This window comes from Vitis vinifera, chromosome 4, assembly GCF_030704535.1.
Source record: "Vitis vinifera cultivar Pinot Noir 40024 chromosome 4, ASM3070453v1".
In the NCBI taxonomy this organism is placed as follows: Eukaryota; Viridiplantae; Streptophyta; class Magnoliopsida; order Vitales; family Vitaceae; genus Vitis; species Vitis vinifera.
Window position 1 is genome coordinate 7,235,836 of NC_081808.1, and position 22,358 is coordinate 7,258,193.

Consider the following 22,358-nt stretch of genomic DNA (forward strand, 5'->3'; position numbering starts at 1 on the left):
TATTCGGACACGTACAGACTTGAGCATACATGAGACTCCCTACTGTTGATGCATAAGAGATGTTCTTCATCTCTTTTTTTCTCAATTTTGTTCTTTGGGTATTGAAGCAAACTAAATTTATCGCCCTTAGCAATGGGGGTATCTCCTGGTGCACAATCCTTCATGTTAAATCTACTAAGCACTTTATCAATATATGCCTTTTGTGATAAGCCAAGAATACCATGAGAACGATCTCGATAAATTTGTATGCCCAACACAAAGGATGCATTATCAAGATATTTCATTTCAAAATTATTTGAAAGAAATCTCCTAGTTTCATGCAACAAGCCTATATCGCTGCTTGCTAGCAGAATATTGTTGACATATAACACTAGAATAATAAATTTACTTTTACTGATCTCGTGAAAAATACATTGATCAATAGTGTTTTCATTAAAACCAAAAGAGGTAATCACTTGATCAAACTTTTGATACCATTGATGAGATGCTTGCTTTAAACCATAGATGAATTTCTTTAATTTGCATACAAGATGTTTTGACTTTTTGGATTCAAAATTCTCTGGTTGCACCATGTATATGGTTTCTTCAATGTCACCAGTGAGAAGCGCAATCTTCACATCCATCTAATGTAACTCCAAATCATAATGAGCTACATAATGATTCTAAAAGAGTCTTTCATTTAAACTAGAGAGAAAGTCTCTTTATAATCAATGCATTCCTTTTGAGTGAAACCTTTGGGGATTAAACGTGCTTTATATATTTCGACATTGCCTTTGAATCTTGTTTGGTTTTATAAATCCATTTACAACCAATCGGTTTTGCTTCTTCAAGAAATTCAACAAGATCCCAAACATCATTGTCTTTCATTGAATTCATCTCATCTTTCATGGCTTCCATCCAGTTATGGGAGTTTACACTTTGTTTGACTTGATTGAGAGATATTGGATCATCTCCTAGTCCCATATCAAACTCATGTTCTTGGAGATACACGATATAATCATTTGGAATCATCATTCTCCTCTTCCTAGTGGATCTCCTTAATGACACTTCTAATTGAGGTTGTTGTTGTTCCTCCTCATGAATAGGAGAGAGTTCTTCATTATGAGTAGGAGGTAACTCAAGAGTGTTTAGATTTTCTGGATTTGCATCCTAAATAATGCCATACATAGTTATCTAATCATTTTCAATTGCAATTATAGGAATAATAATATTCCTCTTCAAAGACAAAGCTCCTGAGTCTAGTACTTCCACCATATTCAACATCCTTAATGAATTTAGCATTACCTGTCTCAAAAAAGGATTTGCTCGAGGGATCATAAAACTTAAAACCCCTTGACCTTTCTGAGTACCTAACAAAGTAGCAACTTATTGTTCTTAAGTCTACTTTTCTTTCATTAGGCCTATATGGCCTTGCCTCAACTGGACAACCCTAAACATGAAGATACCTAATATTAGGCTTCTTTCCAGTCCATAGCTCATATGGGGTTTTAGCTACTACTTTACTTGGAACTTGATTAAGAGTATAAACTACAGTTTTTATGGCTTCTCCCCAAAGTGATTTTGGCAAAGAAGAATGATTTATCATACTTCTTACCATATTCTTCAGGGTCCGATTTCGTCTCTCAACTACACCATTTTGACTTGGAGTCCCTGACATGGTGTATTGAGGAACAATTCCACATTCTTGTAAGTATCTCACAAAAGGTATTGGATGTTGTTCACCTGATCCATCATATCAACCATGGTACTCACCACCATGGTCAGATTTAATGACTTTAATTTTCTTTCCAAGTTGATTTTCAACTTCAACTTTATAGGATTTGAAAACATCCAACAATTGAGACTTCTCATGAATCAAGTATAGGTACTCATAGTAAGAATAATCGTCTATGAAAGTAATAAAATACTATTGACCATTCCAAGAAGCCGTAGGGAATGGACCACAAATATCAGTATGAGTTAATTCCAAGACACCTGAACTCCTGTTGGCACCAATTTTTCTAATGTTTGTTTGCTTTCCCTTAATGCATTCAATGCATATTTTCAAATTCGAAAAGTTAAGAGAATCAAGAATTCCTTCTGACACAAGTCTTTGAATCATTTGTTTAGAAATATGTCCTAAACGCTTGTGTCATAACAAGAAAGAATTCTCATAAGTTAATTTACACTTTGTACCACAATTACTTGCATGCAAGGATTTCTAAATATGTGAGACATTAATATCCAATTTATATAGATTATCAATCAAAGAACCTGTACCAATCATATTTGAATATTGAAAAAGACTAATTTTTCCATTTCCAAATGAACAAGAGTAGCCAGATTTGTCCAAACGAGAAACAAATACCAAATTTCGTCTATATGATGGTACATAAAAAGTCTCATCCAATCCAAATAACAACCATATTCTAATTGCAATCTAAATAAACCAATCACTTCAATAGGAGCTTTGTTGCTATTTCCCATATAGATGAATCTTTTAGCATCAATTGACACTCAACTCCTTAGACAACCTTGCATTGTCATACTTATGTGAGTAGTTGCACCTGTATTTGTCCACCAAGTGTGATTTGGTATTAAAGCCAAGTTAACTTCATAACAAACAAACTTGAGAAGTTTACCCTTTTTTACGAGCCATTTTGCATACTTAGAACAATCCTTTTTCACATTTCCACATTTCTTGCAAAAGAAACAAGTGATGACCTTATCTTATTTCTATTGCACTTTAGGCTGTGAGGTCCCACTGTTTACAACTCATTTTCCTTTACTGTTATTGTTTTTTTTTTTTTTTTTTCTTGTTGGCAGAATTGTCATGAGAGGTAGTAGCTAAGTAAGCACTTTCTATATTTTCTTGTTTCAATCTCTTTTCCTCTTACACACATTGAGCAATGAGTTCATTAAGAGTCCATTTTTCCTTTTAAGTATTGTAACTTATCTTAAAAGGACTAAATTGTGTAGAAAGAGAAATCAAGACCAAGTGCACAAGGATGTCATCAAACAACTCCAAATTTAGTGCCCTCAGTCGAGTAACAAGATTAGACATTTCCATAATGTACTCTCTCATGTTCCCTTTGCCTTTGTATCGCATTGAAACGAGCTTAGACAAAATGGTGCTTGTTTCGACCTTTTCAGATCCAATGAATTGGTATGCTATTTGACTTAGGAAACTCTTAGCATTTTCCTCCTCAGGCATTGCACCCGTGATGGTATTTGGAATATAGTGCTTCATGATCATAAGGCTTATGCGGTTAGAATGCTCCCACTTTTCAAAGTTAGCCCTTTGTTCCACAGTACTATCATTAGTAAAGGCGAGAGGTTGTTCAGTCTGGATCGCATAGTCTAGATCCATACACCCAAGTAAAATGGTAATGTGTTCTTTCCATTTTTCGAAGTTAGTGCCATTAAGCATTGTAATGTTGTTTATGTTGGAATATATAATAGAAACATTGACTGTATGTAGAATAAAATAATAAGCTCACCATAAACAACAATGCCAATTACTTTAAGCATGTAAGAAGTAACTACATGTATATATATGACATATAAGCAATAAATGGGCTCTTATAATATACCTAACACAACATTGATATTTAGTCTTTGGACAAAAATAACAATTTGTAAATGGTACTGTTATAAAAAGTAGTTAATAAATACTGATAACAAATCCTACCAATAATATGCCTATCTTTGGATCGACTTATTGCATGCAGGGACATCACCAAAATATCACATATTTAATACCACAACTGTCTAAAATCTGGCAAAAAATAACCTTCCTTTGGGCCAATTATTTTATGCATAGATTTAGATACCATTCATAGAATTCTTTAATAAAATCCACATACTCCAAGATAAGTAAATTTACATAATAGATGTCACTTTGGTGACATATAATTTCAATTTAATTTATATTGAAATATTGGATTTTAAACATGTAATTTTTTTTTGGTCAAAGGTCAAAGCCAACAATCCAACTGGGTTGGTCAAACGGGTCGGTCAAAGGTCCGACCCTACCCATCACATGACTCAACTTAAATGGACTTGGGTCCAACAATCCAAATGACCCAATATAATGACTTAGGCCCAATGTCCAAATGACTCTATTAAAAGACTTAGGCCCAATGTCCAAATGACCTTATTAAAAGACTTAAGTCCAATGTCCAAATGACCTTATAGATTAAAAGACTTAGGCCCAATGTCCAAATGACCTTATAGATTAAAAGATAAAAAAGCAACAAGATAATGATGAAGAAAAAAAGGTCATAATCACCCAACCTCTTCATCTTTATCCCCAAAATTCTCAAAACACTTATATTTTATCTCAAAAATTATGCAAACAATTCAAGAGAAAATATCATCTAATAAAAATATTGATATTTATTGGAAAAATAATTTATAAAAATAATTTACAACAAAAAATATGGGGAATCTGGGTTAAAGAAAATTTTCCTTAAAACCAAACACAAAAAATAGTGGTGGATGAATGAATGGAAATCAGATTCAAAAAACTCCATCCACCATGAAACGTCTTTAATTAAATCCTAATTGATTTAACAAGAGTGGCTCTAATACCACTTGTTGGAGAATCACAAATCATACAAAATGATTATAGAAACTAATCATCTAGACAATAAATATGTCAAAATCTCATGCTAAATCTTTAGGATAATAATATTGGAAGACATACCTGAATCCATTGAGATTATGTACTTGGGTCTTGTCTTCCACGTCTGAAATGAGTATTGCAACCTTAAATCACTCACTGGTGGGATGTGAATAATAAACAATTTTTTTATCTCCTCTCGTTTAGACTGGGGACCATAACCCTATTTATACCCTTTATTATTTTATTTTATTTATTGACCCATCATTAATAAATAAAATAAAATTGGTCTATACACATTGCAAAGCCTATATAGTCTATATATAGAGAGATGTTTTTAAAGGCCCACCATTAACTTAATTGATCACATTTAATTAGACCAAAAAATAAGATAGCTTAATGTACAATGTGTTAATATGTAGACCCATAATTACCAAAATATCCAACAATTTTTCCTCCCAATCAATCATGCATGCAGGCTACTTGAGGGTGTGGATTGTGTGCATTTTCTAAGGGTAATTGTGGTGGAGATTTTTGTCAAAAATACTTGTTCCTCACTGTGTTAGAATTTGGTTGCATGTTATAAATGTCTTTCAATGGTAGCCTTTATGCTCAAGGATTAAAATATCGGTAAATACGGATATATTGGTACTTGGATTTTATGAATATATTGAAAATATTGGTGGATATTTTGACAAAAATATTGATGAGGCGAAAATTATTCAAACTTCACAAGAATGCTTGAAAAAACTCAAAAAAAAAAAAAAAATTGATAAAATAAGTAATGCTAATTTTTTTTTATAAAAATTTGATAAATATTATCTTTAATCATACATATAATATTTATCAATTTTTTTATATAAAAAATGAGCATAAATTCCTTTGATATATTTATATTAATTTATTTTAAAAATTAAAATACTTTTATTAAAACATATTTTATTACATTTTAAATAAAAAATTAAATTGATTTATATAAAATATTTTATTTGAGATTTGATTTCTAAAAATTTATTACAAGTGACAATTTTTCTATTAACATTAATTTATTTAAATAATTAAAATTACTACTAATTTATCTTATCAAATTAATTTTAATTTATAGAATATTAGGACTTCATTAATTTTTGTTATATTGTAGCAATTTTTGAGTAAAATTATATTTTTAATATTTTAAAATAAAAACATTTAAAATTAAATAAAATTAAATGGAGAAAAAAAAGAATGAAGTGATAGTAATTTTTTAAAATAGCATTAATGAGATAAATATAAAAAGTAGTTTAAAATAAAATGATAATATAGATTTAAAATAAAAAATAAATTAAAAATGAATAATTAAAAAAAAAAAAAAAGAGTTTTAAAAAAATCTCCGATATTCTGATAGGCTTCCTTCGCTACTCCACTTGTCGCTTCACGCTCGATTTTTTCGCCAATTTATCAGTTTCAAATTGATATATCGTGGATATTTCAACGATTTTCCCTATATTTTTTTTCGATATTCCTCCTGTTCGATAATCGGTACTCAATATCCTTTCGAGGTCATCCGATATCCGATATATCAGCGAAATATCGCTGATAAAAATCGATTTTTCAATCCATGTTTGTGCCTGATCGAGATTAATGGGGAATGGTGTCCTCCACAACGGTGGTTGATCTTTTCGTTTTAAATGGTGGACCATGCACTTTCCAATGAAGGGTTGTGTAATGGCTCCATATTGTGGTGAATTTCCCTCACTTTCTTCTGAAAACATTTTTTTTCAAAGTCTATGGTTTGCCTTCCTAAAAACCAACTTAACACTCTCCTAAAAATCCTTTTGCAAAATGCCTTTCCTTTCCTAAAAATGTTTTTTTTTTCTCCAAAGACTCTTATTTCTATTATACGATGTGTGTAAGTATCCTAAAAGTGTACCTAAATGAGCTATCCTAAAAAGAAAAAAGGAAAATCCTAGATCTAACTCAGGGCTTCCAAGGGTCACCATGAGGGGTTAGATAAATCCCTCAACCAAAGTTTTCAAATTGGCTAAAAAAAATGTAAGTTGTACGAGCAGCAATGGGCCACTAGGGAGCTATTGTGGAGTATTAAAAGAACACTTAATATGGCATGTGCTAAGGGGATAAAATGGAGGGTCTATAGAGTCATCCATGATTTTTCCGTTCGGTTGGTCTTGATGTGGAGGATGGATGATGCGGTTATAGATGGGCGAAGAGTGACTCTATAGAGACGGGTACACGTGGCTTAGGGGATGGTTGAGGCTAAATTGGCTAACACATCTGCTTGCTCGTTTTCCTCCCTTGGTACTTACTTGAAATTAATGGATTCAAAACAAGCAACAAATCTTTGCACATGCTTGAGACACTTACTAATTCAGTCATCCCTTGCTTCATATACTCTGTATACTTAAGACATCACGAGTTGAGAGTTACTAAAAACTCTTGCGTGAGCTATAAGGACATCGAGGACGAGTCATAATTCGACGATTAGAGCCTCATATTTTGCTTCGTTATGAATTGTACCACCTGCACCATCTCAGTTTTGTTTGGAGATCTCAAAACAATCCCAACTCCTCTGCTTTTCCATGATGACCTATCCATATATAGTTCCCACACATAATCTTGACTGCTTCTTTGTTGAATTTATTAACGAAATTTGCTACTACCTACCCTTTTTAGTGTCGTTCTGTTTTTGTATACTATGTCGTTCTGTTGAATTTTAAGCGGTTCCATGTTATGAGTGCAAAGGATCTACCGAGATGTTCAATGTGGTCTTACCGTTCTTTTGACTTAACTAACATGCCATCCACATATACTTCCATAATGTTTCCAATAAGTGGCTCAATTACTTTCGTCACCATTCTTTGATATGTTGGCCCGACATTTTTCAAGCTGAATAACATCACATTATAACAATAAATACCTTCATGTGTGATGAAGACAATCTTCTAAGAGTCCGATGGGTACATGGGAATTTGATTTTATCCCGAATAGACATCCATAAAAGTCAGTAGTTCATGACTAGTAGTAGCATTTACAATTTGATCAATTCACGATAGGGGGAAACAGTCTTTGGTGTAAGCTTCATTTAGATTTGTATAATCAATAGATACTCTTCACTTTTCATTCTTCTTGGGTACCACTATGACATTAGCTAGCCATTCCAGATACTGGATCTTCCTTATGAACCCTGCTTCAAGTAACCGGTTTACTCCTTGACGGATCGCTTCTTGTCACCACGGGTGGAAACGTCTCATCTTTTGTTGTATAGGTCTGCTTCTTAGCTTTATATTGAGGTGATGCTCGACAATTGAAGGATCGAGCCCAATCATGTCGGAGTGTTCCCATACGAAAATATCAGCATTAGTTCTCAGGAATTTTATGAATTGCTCAACTTTGCATGATAAAAGTTTGGATCCGAGAAGTACCTGTTTTCTATGGCATGTTTTGAAGAGCAGATGAACCTGCAGTAGCTCTACAATGTGGGACTCTTCCAGTCTCCGCCACGTGTCCAAGAGAGAGGCCCCACTCACATTATGGGGTGAACAGTTATATACCATTAATATTTTTCGACTCTTTGAAATAGGAAAAAGGGGCAAGTGAGGTGGCCATAACCATGGATTGAAAAATCTAGATATTATGTCGAAATATCGAATTTTGGAGGTGGTTGATACATTCCAAACCTACTGCAAACTACTGCGTTCTATTCATTCCAAACCTTACATTATGCAAGCCACAAACATTTGAATGGAATATGTTTTCCACTCAAAATTTTATTACAAGAGCAAACCAAACAAATTAAACATGAAATGGGTCATCCCACTCCTAATTACCAGACAAAACCAAAAGGATGGATTAGGTCTCACTTGGAGCAACCATTGCCCCCAAACCCTATCCTTCTTCCTCGTATGTCATATAGAACTGTTAGAGACACTTGTTGTCTATTTCCAATAATGGTTAATTCGGGGTTCATGGTTGATTTGGAGTTCCCAGCAAAAGCCAAGCAAAGACGAGATGCATCATTCCCCCAAACAACTCTCTTTCCATTCAAACGTACGTCGGCTCCATCCCCAAAATGTAGCACTATCTCCGGTAGTAACACATCTTTCCTTCCACTTAAATTGTAGCATGTGTCCAACATGTCATTTTCCTTCCGCCTCCCATTGGAAAGAGGATATTTCGCCATTGCTTTCTTGAATGCAGCTTTGAGTGCTGAATAGGCTCGTTGAGGCAGGCGAGTGATGACAGTTCCCGAGTCTATTATAGTTCCAGGTGATGCAAACACAGAGCTGGGAATATTAAGTCGCTTGTTACCAACACTTATATCCAAGAGCTTGAAGAAATAGTACCCTGACTCCTCTAACCCTGAGGTTCCAGGACCATTTACAAGCGATGTGAACTTTAAGGAGGAGGATTGGGAAGTGGCTTTCTCTCCAAATAGCAGCGATCCAATGGAATTTTCCTCAGGGAGACAGTAACTGAAAACTTTTTTAAACTTCGAAGCTGTTTGAGATACGGTAGAAAGCTGCCCTTGTCCAAGCCCCAGCATCCCATCAGCTCCGCTGCCAAAATCACCCTCATTATTTCTTCCACAACCGAATTGAAACTTTTGGAACACATCTGAAGGCTCCATTGTCATGGTATCGCATCCATAGTTTCCTACAGAGGTAGATTTATCGCCATATGTCATGTTATAGGTGTTTCCAACAGTACTTGGAATGCAAGAACCAAAGGAATAAGTGGATGATGCCAACGAGTCGAAATGCCGATGGGAGTCTTTAATCGCTCATTTAATTGACACAATAACAATTAGCTCAATTATTCCGATAAAAAAATATTAGTTTAGTGATGTATGAACAACTATTCAACAAAGATAAACTTAGTCATTCACTTTCATCCAACTCAATCCCTGAAAATGTCAAAACTTTATATTTTCTTTCAATTTCCACAAATTTCTCAGCAATCGAACACATGAAAGCTAAAAATTCCAGATAAGCCCAATTAAGTTGAAGCATGTTGGCATGGAAAAAAAAAACAAGAATCAATAAGAAAAGCCTAGAATTGTAATGAATTACAAAATAATTCTCAAATAATAAAAAAAAAATTAAAAGAAAAATTACAGATTGAAGCCCTAGATCACTATCGTTCAAATCATATACATATAGAAATAGAGAGTGAGATAGAGTACCTGGGATGAGAATGAGAGAGGCACAAAGAAAGAGGAAGTCGAGTGAGAGAGGTAACAAAGGCGGGACGTGAGGATATGGTGGTAGGTGACAATGGTGGTGCGGCAAAGGCACCAAAGGGCACGCAACTTCTGCTAGACCATGCACCAAGTTGTTGCATCTCGACTGTAGACCACACACTAAGAGGAAAAATGAAGGAAATGATTAGGTTTTGTGTTTGGGTTTATACTAGTTAGATATGTATAAAGGGAAGGGTGAACAAAAGGTTTACACAGAGAAATAAATGAAGAAGAAAGGTTATGGTATTAAGTTATTTTTTATTTTTGGTCTTTTGTTTTTTTTAAACCTATGGAGGTTGACCAGGCAGCAAGAGGAGGGCATGCTAGGCATTAAAAAACAACTCAGCCCAAGGTGCATGAAACACAAAATATTTTTGGGGTTAGCATTGTAAACTTGAAATTGGCAAACTTAAGTTTTAAATATGCTATTATTTTGATATTGATAGCCTTAAACCTAAGTTTCCCATTACCTTACCAAAAGAAGAACTCAATCGGAAGAGTTAGCGATGAAAATACTCAGAGGTCTGCAAGATATCCGGAGCAAATTCGCCAAGAATAAGATGAAAAAAAGAGACTAGAAGAAGAGGAAATGAAGAGATGAAGAAATAAAGAAAAGATAAGAGAAAAAATTACTTGGGGTAGGAAAGCGATGTAACCATGAGCAACCGCCCACTGTAGAATTCCAGAAGTCTCCGCCACGTGTCCAAGAGAGGGCCCCACTCACATTATGGGGTGAACAGTTATATACCATTAATATTTTTCCCGCTTAAAAGACCCTATCATCGACTCTTTGAAATAGGAAAAAGGGGCAAGTGAGGTGGCCATAACCATGGATTGAAAAATCTAGATATTATGTCGAAATATCGAATTTTGGAGGTGGTTGATACATTCCAAACCTACTGCAAACCAATAAATTTACAGCAACATAAAACTACTGCATTCTGTTCATTCCAAACCTTACATTATGCAAGCCACAAACATTTGAATGGAATATGTTTTCCACTCAGAATTTTATTACAAGAGCAAACCAAACAAATTAAACATGAAATGGGTCACCCCACTCCTTATGCATCTATTTGACATCCTCTACCTGCACTCCTAATTACCAGACAAAACCATAAGGATGGATTAGGTCTCACGGGGAGCAACCATTGCTCCTAAACCCTATCCTTCCTCCTTGTATGTCATATAGAACTGTTAGAGACAATTGTTGTCTATTTCCAATAATGGTTAATTCGGGGTTCATGGTTGATTTGGAGTTCCCAGCAAAAGCCAAGCAAAGACGAGATTCATCACTCCCCCAAACAATATTCGTTCCATTCAAACGTACGTCGGCTCCTCCCCCAAAATGTAGCACTATCTCCGGTAGTAACACATCTTTCCTTCCACTTAAATTGTAGCATGTGTCCAATATGTCACCTTTCTTCCGCCTCCCATTGGAAAGAGGATATTTCGCCATTGCTTTCTTGAATGCAGCTTTGAGTGCTGAATAGGCTCGTTGAGGCAGGCGAGTGATGACAGTTCCCGAGTCTATTATAGTTCCAGGTGATGCAAACACCGAGCTGGGAATATTCAGTCGCTCGTTACCAACACTTATATCCGAGAGATTGACGAAATAGTACCCTGACTCCTGTAGGGTTCCAGGACCATTTACAAGCGATGTGAACTTTAAGGAGGAGGATTGGGAAGTGGCTTTCTCTCCGAACAGCAGCGATCCAATGGAATCTTCCTCAGGGAGACAGTAACTGAAAACTTTGTTAAATTTTGAAGCTGTTTGAGATACGGTAGAAAGCTGCCCTTGTCCAAGCCCCAGCATCCCATCAACTCCACTGCCAAAATCACCCTTATTATTTCTTCCACGACCGAATTGAAACTTTTGGAACACATCAGAAGGCTCCAATGTCATGGTATCGCATCCATAGTTTCCCACAGAGGTAGAGTCATCGCCATATGTCATGTTATAGTTGTTCTCAACAGTACCTGGAATGCAAGAACCAGAGGAATAAGTGGAGGATGCCGACTAGTTGAAATATCGATGGGAGTCTTGTAAGCAGTTCACACAGGCTTTGCACTGTGTCCAAGTTATGCTGCTGCCGGTGTCCAATATTAACGTAAAATTCTGTGGGGGTGTGCCAAAAGCAACGTCAACAAGAAAATTGCCATCTTCATCAAACAGCTTATTATTGGGGGTATGATCTTTCAAATTCTCTGGAGCGTATTGGTTGAATTTGGAGTTGATGAAGCTAACTCTGGATTCATCTCGGCCAAAGATTTCCTGAGGACTGGGAGGTTGGGAGTGGCCTGATCCAGAGCATGGCCCATATTTTTGTGTTATTGGAAGCCCTTGAGATCCTCCTGCAACACATAACACATATATACAATTCATCAATTAGACTTTCCTATCGAATGCCCTCTTCGACATGAAAACACAATATTTTGGGAGTTGAAGGGACTTCACCTCTGGCAGATGCCAAGCATTTGTTCTTTGGCAGCAGTGAACTTACAGGAGTGGAATGAAATCCGTCTTTGCCCTCTTCTGCTCCGTAGACGGGTATACCGCTCACATAACATGCGAAAAACAGAAGAAGAGAAGAGAAGAGAAGATGGTAGATGGCAGTAGAAGGACAAAGAATGGCCATGAATCTAACACATAAACTTTCAGTTGTTATTGCTGAATGTGCTAGCCTCAGTACTAAGCAATATATATAGAGAGAGAAAGAGTAAGGAATACTCCAATACTTCAAAGGAATACTCCTTTGAATCACAGACAATACTATAGTGTGTGAAACATCCAAAGCTTTTGGACCAAGTCCAGTCCAACATTGTACGAGTTCACATCTTGACACGTGATTCATGCTACTTCAGAAACAATTTTTTTTCTCCTAATTTTTGGTCATTTCTTTCAAGTTTCACGAGATTTTGAATTTTTTGTGCCAACTTTTCACTAATCAATTAGCATCTTATTGGAGAGAAAATGAAAGTAAAATTTAGGAAGAATGCATGTTCTTAATTATATGGCCTTAGGAATCGATATTTATATCGACGGATATCTAAACTTTTCATGAATATATAGTTTAAAGAAAAATGTATTTCCTTAGATAGATTAGGAACTAACACTTATCTTCATGGATCCATCTTTAAATCTTTTCATGCTTAGTTTTGGCCGAGTGGACTTGGTCAATGGATGCATGGCCAACCAACATCCCCACCACAAAGAAAGATGACTTGGGTCTTTTTTAAAGAATTAATATCTAGCGACTCCCAGCTCTTCTTTGACGCCTAGAAGACTAATGCTTTAAAGGAAGGTGGCAAGTAGCTTCATGCATTGGTAAAGTTTGCTTCCTATTGCCATGGGTTATTATTACTGTTGAAATGAAGAGCTAGGGTCAAGGTCGTTGGGCTCAAAAGAAACTTATAGATTATAATAAACATATATATAGATAAATTTTTATCTTTTAGAAACAATTCTCATACAAAATTTTATAATATATCAAATCAAAGAAAATAAAAATGCCGAAAACACTGAGAAATTTTTTTTAAATTTTATTAAAAATTAATCCGAAATTCAAATTCCAAATATTTTTAGAAAATAATTACAAGGATTCTGAGTAGAGAACTTTTAATAATTTTTTTTTTAAATTTCTATTAAACATTTATAAGAATTTAATAATTTCACTAATAAATTTTTTGAATGTTTGAAATAACTAAATATAAATCACTTGAATGCATTAATTTTTTTTTTAAAGTTATATAAAACATGATAATGTAAATGTAACCATATCATTAAAACTTAAGTAGTAAATTGTACATTAATAGCTGCTTAATTAAACCTAAAAAATCTAAACATTTAAAAAAAATCTCCAAATTAAATTAAAAATAATTCACCATTAATATATATATATTAAATCAAAATATTTAAAATTTTCAAAATCAAATGCAAGATAGACGTATCACTAAAAACCTTAATAAAATATCAAATGCAATATTAAAAAAATATTACTTCGTTAGAATTTTTTTCATAATGTATATTAGGATATAAATAAAATTAATACATAAATATTAAAAAATTTGGGAAAAAATGTTAGGATAGGATTTAATATTTATCTTCATGGATATCCAAACTTTTGGAGATTAGTTTTGACCGTGGACTCACAAACTAGTCAATGGATGGCCAACCAAGATCCCCACATGGAGCGACTTGGGTCTTTGGGTGGGTCTTCTCAAGTCCACCATTAATGCTTTTGCCCTAAAACGAAGGAAGAATGAAGAAGGAAGAATTAAAGGTTGGTAAATTCGTTCCAACTTCCAAGAAGCTTGGTCAGCCAAGTGTGAAAGACTACAAAGTGATCATCAGCTTGTCTATGAGGACCAGAAAACTAATGCTTTATGGGAAGTCGGTTGGTAGATTCATATATAATTGGTAGAGTACGCTTACAATGTATCCTACTTTCATTTGTTGAGTGCCTTTATGATCCCTCCGAGCATTATAAGTGTATTAAACATTTTTGTATTTGTATGATAATGATTCAAAAAACTTGCCTGTGGATTTGAATGTTGAAGTTTTCTGCATTTCAAACTGGTGCAATTCACATAGTTGGGGATTATGGATTGAGTTCTTACGCTATACATGATTTTAGTAGATTTGTATTCATAGTTGGGGATTATGAATGAAATATTTGTTACACCCAAACACCAATAATTTATTAATTTATTATTGTTTGTTATTATATTTTCTTTTTTTCAAAGGCAATTTTAATAGATTATGTCATCGTGAAGATTATGTTGGATTATAAAACCTGAATCAGTTTTGTTGTATTTTACTCAAAATGTTGGGGGTCTAGTTATCCGGTTAACTCATGGAGGTTGAAGGGTGCAGTGCCTCCTGAAAAAATTATATGATAATTGATGAGTTTTCATTTATTATATATTTAACCCTTTTATGCTTTAAGGTTTTGTTTTTAAAAAGTGTAGCTATAATTGAGAGGCGTTTTTTGGGAGTTTCACAATTTTTACTCTTCTCGTTCTTTTTATTAGTGGATTCTTGAGTATTGGTGCACTCTGTGAATGTAGGGATCACATTGATTGTTGAACCACATTAAAATTTTTTTTTATTTTTTTTTATTTTCTACATGTGTGTACGTAGTTTGGTTAACAGAGTGTTGGATCGTTATTGTTTAATAAAAATAAAAGTTATTGAAAAAGAATGACTCATTATCAATGAAAAATGACATATTTTAATAGATAATAACATATTTTAATTTAATGAAAATGATAATTTATCAATGAGAAATAACCATTTTTCATAAATTCAATTATCAATTAGAAATAAAAATTTCTATTAGAAGATGGTATGACCATCTAAATATGTATGATACCGTTTTTAAATATTGTTATACCAAAGTTTAGTTAATCTCAACTTTGATAATAATAAAATAAGGTTTAAATCTAATGTTTTATATTTGAATGCAAAATGATTTCTAAAGAGATCATCAAGAAAATATATCAAGCCAAAAGGAAATGGCCGGATAAGAAAGAGAAGACTTAAAAGAAATGGTATTCCAAATCATTTTTCTTAAGGGCCTAAAATCATTCAAGTGCCTAAATGGGCGTTCTTTCAAGTGCCTAAATGGGTATTCTTTTATAAATTGGATGAAGAATCTATTTAAATGAAAACCACCTTTGATTAGTGTTATTCATGGTTATAAAGATTTTCTAAATGTTAAAGAATTTATTTAACCTTGGATAAAAAAAATTTCAAGGATAAAAATCCATATTTTGACATATATTTCATCGTTAAAAATTTCAATCTTAAGCTTTTATGTTGAAATAATCCAAGTATTTAAAAGTTATTTATACATCAATTTTCTATATCTTTTGAATGTTTAGCCAAGGGTTGATCCAACCAATCAACCACTTAGATCAATCAATCAACTTCTTGAAAAGATTTTTCTTGAATAATTTTGTAGAAGCACAAGATTGCATAGGGACTTATAATTAAATCGTTTATGTGTTTTCAATTTGAGTTATTTCATTAATTGAAACCCCTTGGACTAATTAATTAAATAAGACTCATTGGAATATTTAATTAATTGAAGCTCCTTGAGCAAATTAATTAAATAGGACTTGTTGGGCTAAATCAAGTGATCTAGTCCATGAGATAGTCCTAATCATTTAAGCCTAGTTGTGAATATACATGAACCCTCTTAGGGTTAAAGATTAGACATGTACACTATTGTCTTTTACTTAGTTTTCAGGAGAAACCCTAACCACCACTCTCTTTAGAAAGAAGTACTCCACACTTCTTTATTGTCAAGATCCAAGAGAGAGGCATCGAGTAGAAGATCACGAGGCCTTCGAAAGTGTCTCTTGGATTTAAGAATTTTACAAATAGAATTTTTTTTTTTTTTAGAACATCAAAATCCAAATGTATGTCTTCGAAGAGCACTCTAGAGTAATATTTTGAAAATTAGGCATATTTCGTTGTACCTTGGATCTTATTTGCATACACCCTTTAATCTAGATCTAGAAATTATTTTCTAAACACAAACAACAAAACCTGTGAAAAGTAATGTGTGGGAAAAAAACATAATCAATCAATAATAGTCAACGTCACATATATACCAAAGATCATGTTGTCCAATCAACCAATAATTCACAACCAAGCAACAATAACTAAGTATCAATAACCAAACATAGTAGATCCAAAAAATATCCAAAGTTCATAGTGTACATAATCAATTAGCAATCAATAGTTATTCTATTCATTCTCTTTTTTGTCACAAAAATGATAGAGAGTACAAAGTAAATTAATGGAAATTAATTACATGTACTCAAAATGTAACATCAAAGGTAACGAAAATGATGTCGAAAGCATACAATCTTATGCAAAATACACCAAAACATAAATTATCATATATTTAAGATCTAGAAAAATAAATTAAAATGTATAACATGTAATACTAAAATAATCTAGCTCGAACAATCTAGCAGGGGAAATGGTCTAGAGCTAAAACTAGCTTAAATTGTTTGGTAGGCAGAGAGTGATAAAGGTTCATACACTTCTTCGTGAAAAGTGAGGAATAATGAGATAATCCATAGACATATAGCTATGAATCATAGTAGGATGTCCATATATATGCTCTAAGGAAGGAGGCAGAGAGTGAGAAACTCTTTAATAAGTATGAACAAAGTACATCTCTATAAAATTTGAAAAACTAAAAATCAAAGAGATGTGAAAGCAAACCTAAGAAATTTAACAATGAGAGGGGTTAGGAAATCCCCATGAACAATCCCATGGAATCAAATCTAAGAATAATTGAAGTAAAAAGACATAAGAATTGGACTAAAAATAGGAGACAGATGATTGGAAACCCAAGAGAGCATGTGAAAGTGAGAAAACAATGCAAAAACATAGGCATTTGAATGGTCCAAGCTAGAGCACTAGATGCAAATCTTGAACCAATGTTAACAACACTTAAATGTTGCAACACTAGAAGGACACTAGAAGTGACTTAAAGAGCACTCAAACCCTTCTTCCATTATTCCTCTTCCTAAGCTATTTAAGCACCTTTCCATATCATAAACAACTCAAGCGCTCCTATAAGAATTGATAACATTCATATGTAAATTGTTTAATTTTAACCATTTTACTCCATATATTACAATAATCATAAATAATTCAAGAAAAACTAAATATTAAATTCACATCATATAAAATTTTCATAAAAATTATCCAAAGTTTAATTAGAAACTAGAACATTTATATATTAAACAAGATATAATAATAGTAACATCAAATAACTTCAACTAATATCAAGGTGACCAGCTTACTGTTTGATTAATGTGATCCATATTACTAACCTAGGTCATCCATTAGATCATGCCAAGTTTTAAATCAAATTATTACCCATTCAATTTGAATGTAGTTCCTTTGGATTTATGTTTTAACACAACAATTTTATTTTTCACAAGCAAATAAAATTCCCCTCGAATTCTTGATTTTGATAATTTTTTATCTTACTTCAACAAGAGTCAATATACTATGGAAGTTTTCTCCCATAAATACCAAGCATAAATACATAGTAACTTTGGTTAAGAAACATTAGAGAAAAATTCATACAACTTCTATATTATTTTGGGTATCACCCTTAAAAATTAACCTATGGAAACTATCAATAATATATCAAATGATTTTTTTTTACCTAAATCCTAAAATTTAAAAAAAAAATGCATGAACTGATTTTATGCATTAGAATTAACTCAAGTCTAGAGGTTTCCATAATCCAACTTCCAAATAGAGACTAAAGCAAACAAGAGTTTCTCAATTACAATGACCTTAGAGTTTTTAGGATCCTTGGTTGATTAAGATAATCTGAATTCTATACTCAGAGTTGCATGTGAAACTTAATTTTTCCCTTCTTAATTCAAATTCTTAATTATCATCAAATGAAAAAAATTTAATATAGGTTCAAGTCTTAACTTTATAATCCTTTATACTCTTTATAGCCTTGCCTTAGGATAGATAACAATAAAGATAACTAGGATGAATAGTGATGAAGGGATGCTAAGAAGCACTCGCTAGCATCGATTAGTATACTACCACATTATCTCAAAATCCAACTAATATGGAGATCATTAAAATCTCATGAGTCATGCCTTAAACCATTCATTACTTTCATTGTTGCTCTTGTTTACCCATTGTTCCTCCTAGTTTCTAATCCTAGGTTTTCCATATCTTAGGATGGCTTTTTAGCCTCTTATTAAGGTGTTGTCACTCCCACAAATCATAATATAACAAAAAGACATTCATTGAATCAAAAGAAACTAAAAACAATGTCTCAATTCAAACCATAAATAAATAAACCTAAACTTTCATTTTCTTCATCAACAAAAACTTCTATAAGATCTCCTAAACCCTAAAACTACAAGAGTTTATTTGCTATTAATTGAAACTCCTAAAATGTTGCATACTCTCTCATTGGCCATTTGTTCCAAAATCAAATCATAAAGATCCCAAAAGCTAACAAATTTACTAGTTCTAAATGACCCTTATTCATAATTGAATGGATGCATTCAGAACTCATTTCAAAGTGATTTTGAAGCTAAAAATCATAAATCAGACCTTGAGTTTGAGATTGAAGTGAGTTTGAAGTGCATTTTGAACTCATAAGTGGCCCAAAATTCTATTTTTATGTCAAGTTCAAAATTAACTAACTACTTCAACTCAACCACTATTTCTGTTGTTTTTCCATTTTTATTTTTATTTTTAGTTTGAAATGGTGCTCCAATGCTCAACATAGGTGTGAGATTTTGAATATATCTATTGCCTAACTTGGCCTTGCATTCATTTGAGTTCCAAATGGCCAAAACCATTTAGAACTAGACTTTTCAATTCCAAATTGGGTTGCTTCCCTCTATGCAATTTGCTTCAACTAATCATATCTTTCTTGTTTGACTTCAACTCAAAAATTGTTTAAAGCATTAGATTGTTAACTTAGTACGCTTCAAAACTATATGTGGAAGTCACCATGAAAGTACTCAAGGAAGACTACCCAAAATTTAGCTCAAAGTCAAGGTTGGTGTTGATGCATTAGTCTGGGTTCCAATTTCCATTTGAATTTGATGTGTTCTCTCTAGCTATCTCTATAAACTTTATTTCTCTTCTTTCATGCTCATGACTTGCTTATTATGATCTTGCTTAGACTCTCCTCATGATCCACAAGTCTTAAATCTCTCTGTATGTATAATTGATCCCTTACTCTATCTTAGTTGAAAATGACTTTTGCACTTAGTATTCTTTTCATTTCTTTATCCTAAGATTAAGCTCAAAATAAAAGGTAGATCCATAACTAAGGTCTTAGGACTAATTTGAGTTAAGTTGGATGCTTTGAGCATGTTCATTATGTCAATTACTTTAAGTCTAAATCTCTCAAAAAGAAATCAATGGATTTAAAAAAAAAATTAAATTCGAGAATCTTCTCTCTTAGATAGAAAGTCAACTTGACAACACCACTAGCATAAAAACCATAAAAGTGTCACCTTTTTACATTCCAATACTCTCAAACTTGGTGATTAGCATTAAAATTTTGACAAATTCATAGTAGAGGTATCCTCATGAGTAATAAATAATAAATCATAGGTCCTCTTAACATATTTACATGTTACTATCCTGTAAAACTCATTAGGACTGATACTATTAAAGATGCCATGGAGAACCCTGTTGTTTACTTCACTTCCTTCATGTTGAATTTGTCCCATTCATGTTTAGGCTTAATTTTTCTAATGAATCTACCAATTCCATCCAATATTAATAGAGATTCCTAACCAAATTCAAAAACATTTCAAGCTTGTTCATCTTATGTTTTCAAGAAAAATTCTATACAAGATTTCCAATGGGGATAGTTATTTCCAACAAAGTATATGATGGATTTTTTATGAGTGATCCGACTCACTACAATTTCATGACTCAAGATTAAGTAGGAATAGAAAATTTTAATTTTAATTTTAAATTTACATGTTACTATCTTGTAATATTAAATTTATTCTACTCTAATATCAATAGAAAATGATTTCTTAACCCATGGCAACTACCTAGGCAATGAGTGAATATGTGGACCTAATTTTATGCCTAAAATTTCAATTTTTTTTCCATAATTAAAATTTTTGAATATAAGATGACCAAATGTCATAATTGCAATCACAAAAAAGACACATGATATATATAAACATGAAAAGCCACTTACAAAGTTTACCAAAAATAGTTAAAAAAATCACAGATCTAATTGACCATAGAACAAATTCACTAAATGTACTATATCAAGTATATAGATTTCTCATGACCATAGATGCTATCTTCTTTCAAGTATCTTACACTCACCAATACCTATACTTATCGCATTTCACATTTTTTATATGGAACTTTGTTCTCCTTAATGAACACCTCAACTTAAGGAGATAAGGTTAATTACCACGAACAAATCTCAATCAAGAATGAGGTTCTCGAAATTATTGAGAATGCATATGGAATAATGGCAAAGAGCATAACCAACATTTAACACAATAAATGTGTATTTAGACTTTGAAAAACTCGGTATTTTGGACCTATAACATGAGAAAAACCAAAATAAACAAGAAAATGCAAAAAAGAAAAAAAAAATGGTCTTGGAGCACTCACAAAGGTTTTTTTTCAACATCTAGGGCGTTTTGAGTGCTCTAGGGCAAAACCAATTTTCAGTACTCTAGTGCAAAATTGGCTTTTTTTTACACCTTATGTCATTATTTACCTAAACAAGCTTAGAGTCCATTTGACAATGATTTTAGGAAGCTTTTTTTAAACTTAAAAAGTGTTTTTTTTTTTTTAAATAAGATGTTTGGAAAAATTTAGGAAACACTTTTAAAAATCTGAAAAATCATTGCTTGAACTTGATTAATGTCTCCAGATATTAGATAGGAGATGCCCCAACTTATTGTCCCAGATACAGTTGCAAGCTATGTTTCTCGTTTCCTAAGGGGGGTTAATATTTGCCAAGGTGGAGGTTGTTGTAGTATGTGACTCATATTGAGTGAAAGATATATAGAGAAAAATGGGCAAATATGGGAGTGAAGTGGAGTAGAACAATGACATTTGCCATTCAAGCTTGTATTTTTATTGTTGTGAGCAAACGATAGGTTGAGGGGGGAGGGTGCGAGGTGGCATCACCCCCCGTGGTATGGTTCAGGGGTATTTTTGACATTTCATTACCTAAGGGTTAGTATAAATACCCTTTTATGTAACCCTAATTTCAGATATAGTGAAAGCCTTCTTCCTTGTTCCCATGGATGTAGGTAATCTGCTGAACCATGTTAAATCTGTGTGTTTTTCTTTTCTTTTGTCTCTAATTTTCACCATAAATCGTTGCATGAAAATCAACAAGGTTCTTGAAATTATTGGGAATGCATATGGAATAATGGCAAAGAGCATAACCAATATTTAACACAATAAATGTGTACTTAGGCTTTGAAAAACCCAGTATTTTGGACCTATAACATGAGAAAAAACAAAATAAACAACAAGAAAATGCAAAAAAAAAAAAAAAAAAAAAGTTGTATTGGAGTACCCACAAAGGTTTTTTTTTTTCAACATCCAAGGTGTTTTGAGTGCTCTAGGGCAAAATCGATTTTCAATATTCTAGTGCAAAATTGGATTTTTTTTTACACCTTATGTCATTATTTACCTAACCAAGTTTAAGTCCGTTTGACAATGATTTTAGGATTTATTTTTAACTTAAAAAGTGTTTTTTTTAAATAAAAAAATGAGATATTTGGAAAAATTTAGGAAACACTTTTAAAAATCTGAAAAATCACTTATAGTATTGTTTTGTGGAGAAACACTTGATAGTTGATTCTCCTAAAAACACTTCAAGTAGAAACACTATTAAACACACTTAGAAAAATCTTTGGGCTAATAATTGTTATACCATATTATGCTTTTAAGGGCTCCATATACACGGGATGATTGTTTTAAAATATATGTGCTTTTAA

The 22,358-nt window shown here is 32.8% G+C and overlaps 2 protein-coding genes across 2 annotated transcripts; both read right to left on the bottom strand.

Annotated features, from left to right (window-relative positions):
- Nucleotides 1–8,456: 8,456 nt before the first annotated feature.
- On the bottom strand, nt 8,457–9,284 carry LOC132253611 (aspartyl protease family protein At5g10770-like). The gene has a single exon (XM_059736114.1). The coding sequence runs from the start codon at nt 9,282–9,284 to the stop codon at nt 8,457–8,459; it is 828 nt and encodes a 275-aa protein (XP_059592097.1).
- Nucleotides 9,285–10,753: 1,469 nt separating this feature from the next.
- LOC100252630 (aspartyl protease family protein At5g10770-like) lies at nt 10,754–12,550 on the bottom strand. The gene is made up of 2 exons (XM_010650477.3): nt 12,298–12,550; nt 10,754–12,194 (listed from the first exon to the last, which is right to left on the bottom strand). Exon 2 carries the CDS (start codon nt 11,794–11,796, stop codon nt 10,975–10,977), a length of 822 nt encoding a protein of 273 aa, XP_010648779.3. The 5' UTR covers nt 11,797–12,194; nt 12,298–12,550; the 3' UTR covers nt 10,754–10,974.
- Between the last annotated feature and the right edge of the window lie 9,808 nt (nt 12,551–22,358).

Bases quoted from the DNA above. Each gene is read 5' to 3' on its own strand.
- LOC132253611 (XM_059736114.1), bottom strand. From the start codon at position 9,284: ATGACATATGGCGATAAATCTACCTCTGTAGGAAACTATGGATGCGAT.
- LOC100252630 (XM_010650477.3), bottom strand. From the start codon at position 11,796: ATGACATATGGCGATGACTCTACCTCTGTGGGAAACTATGGATGCGAT.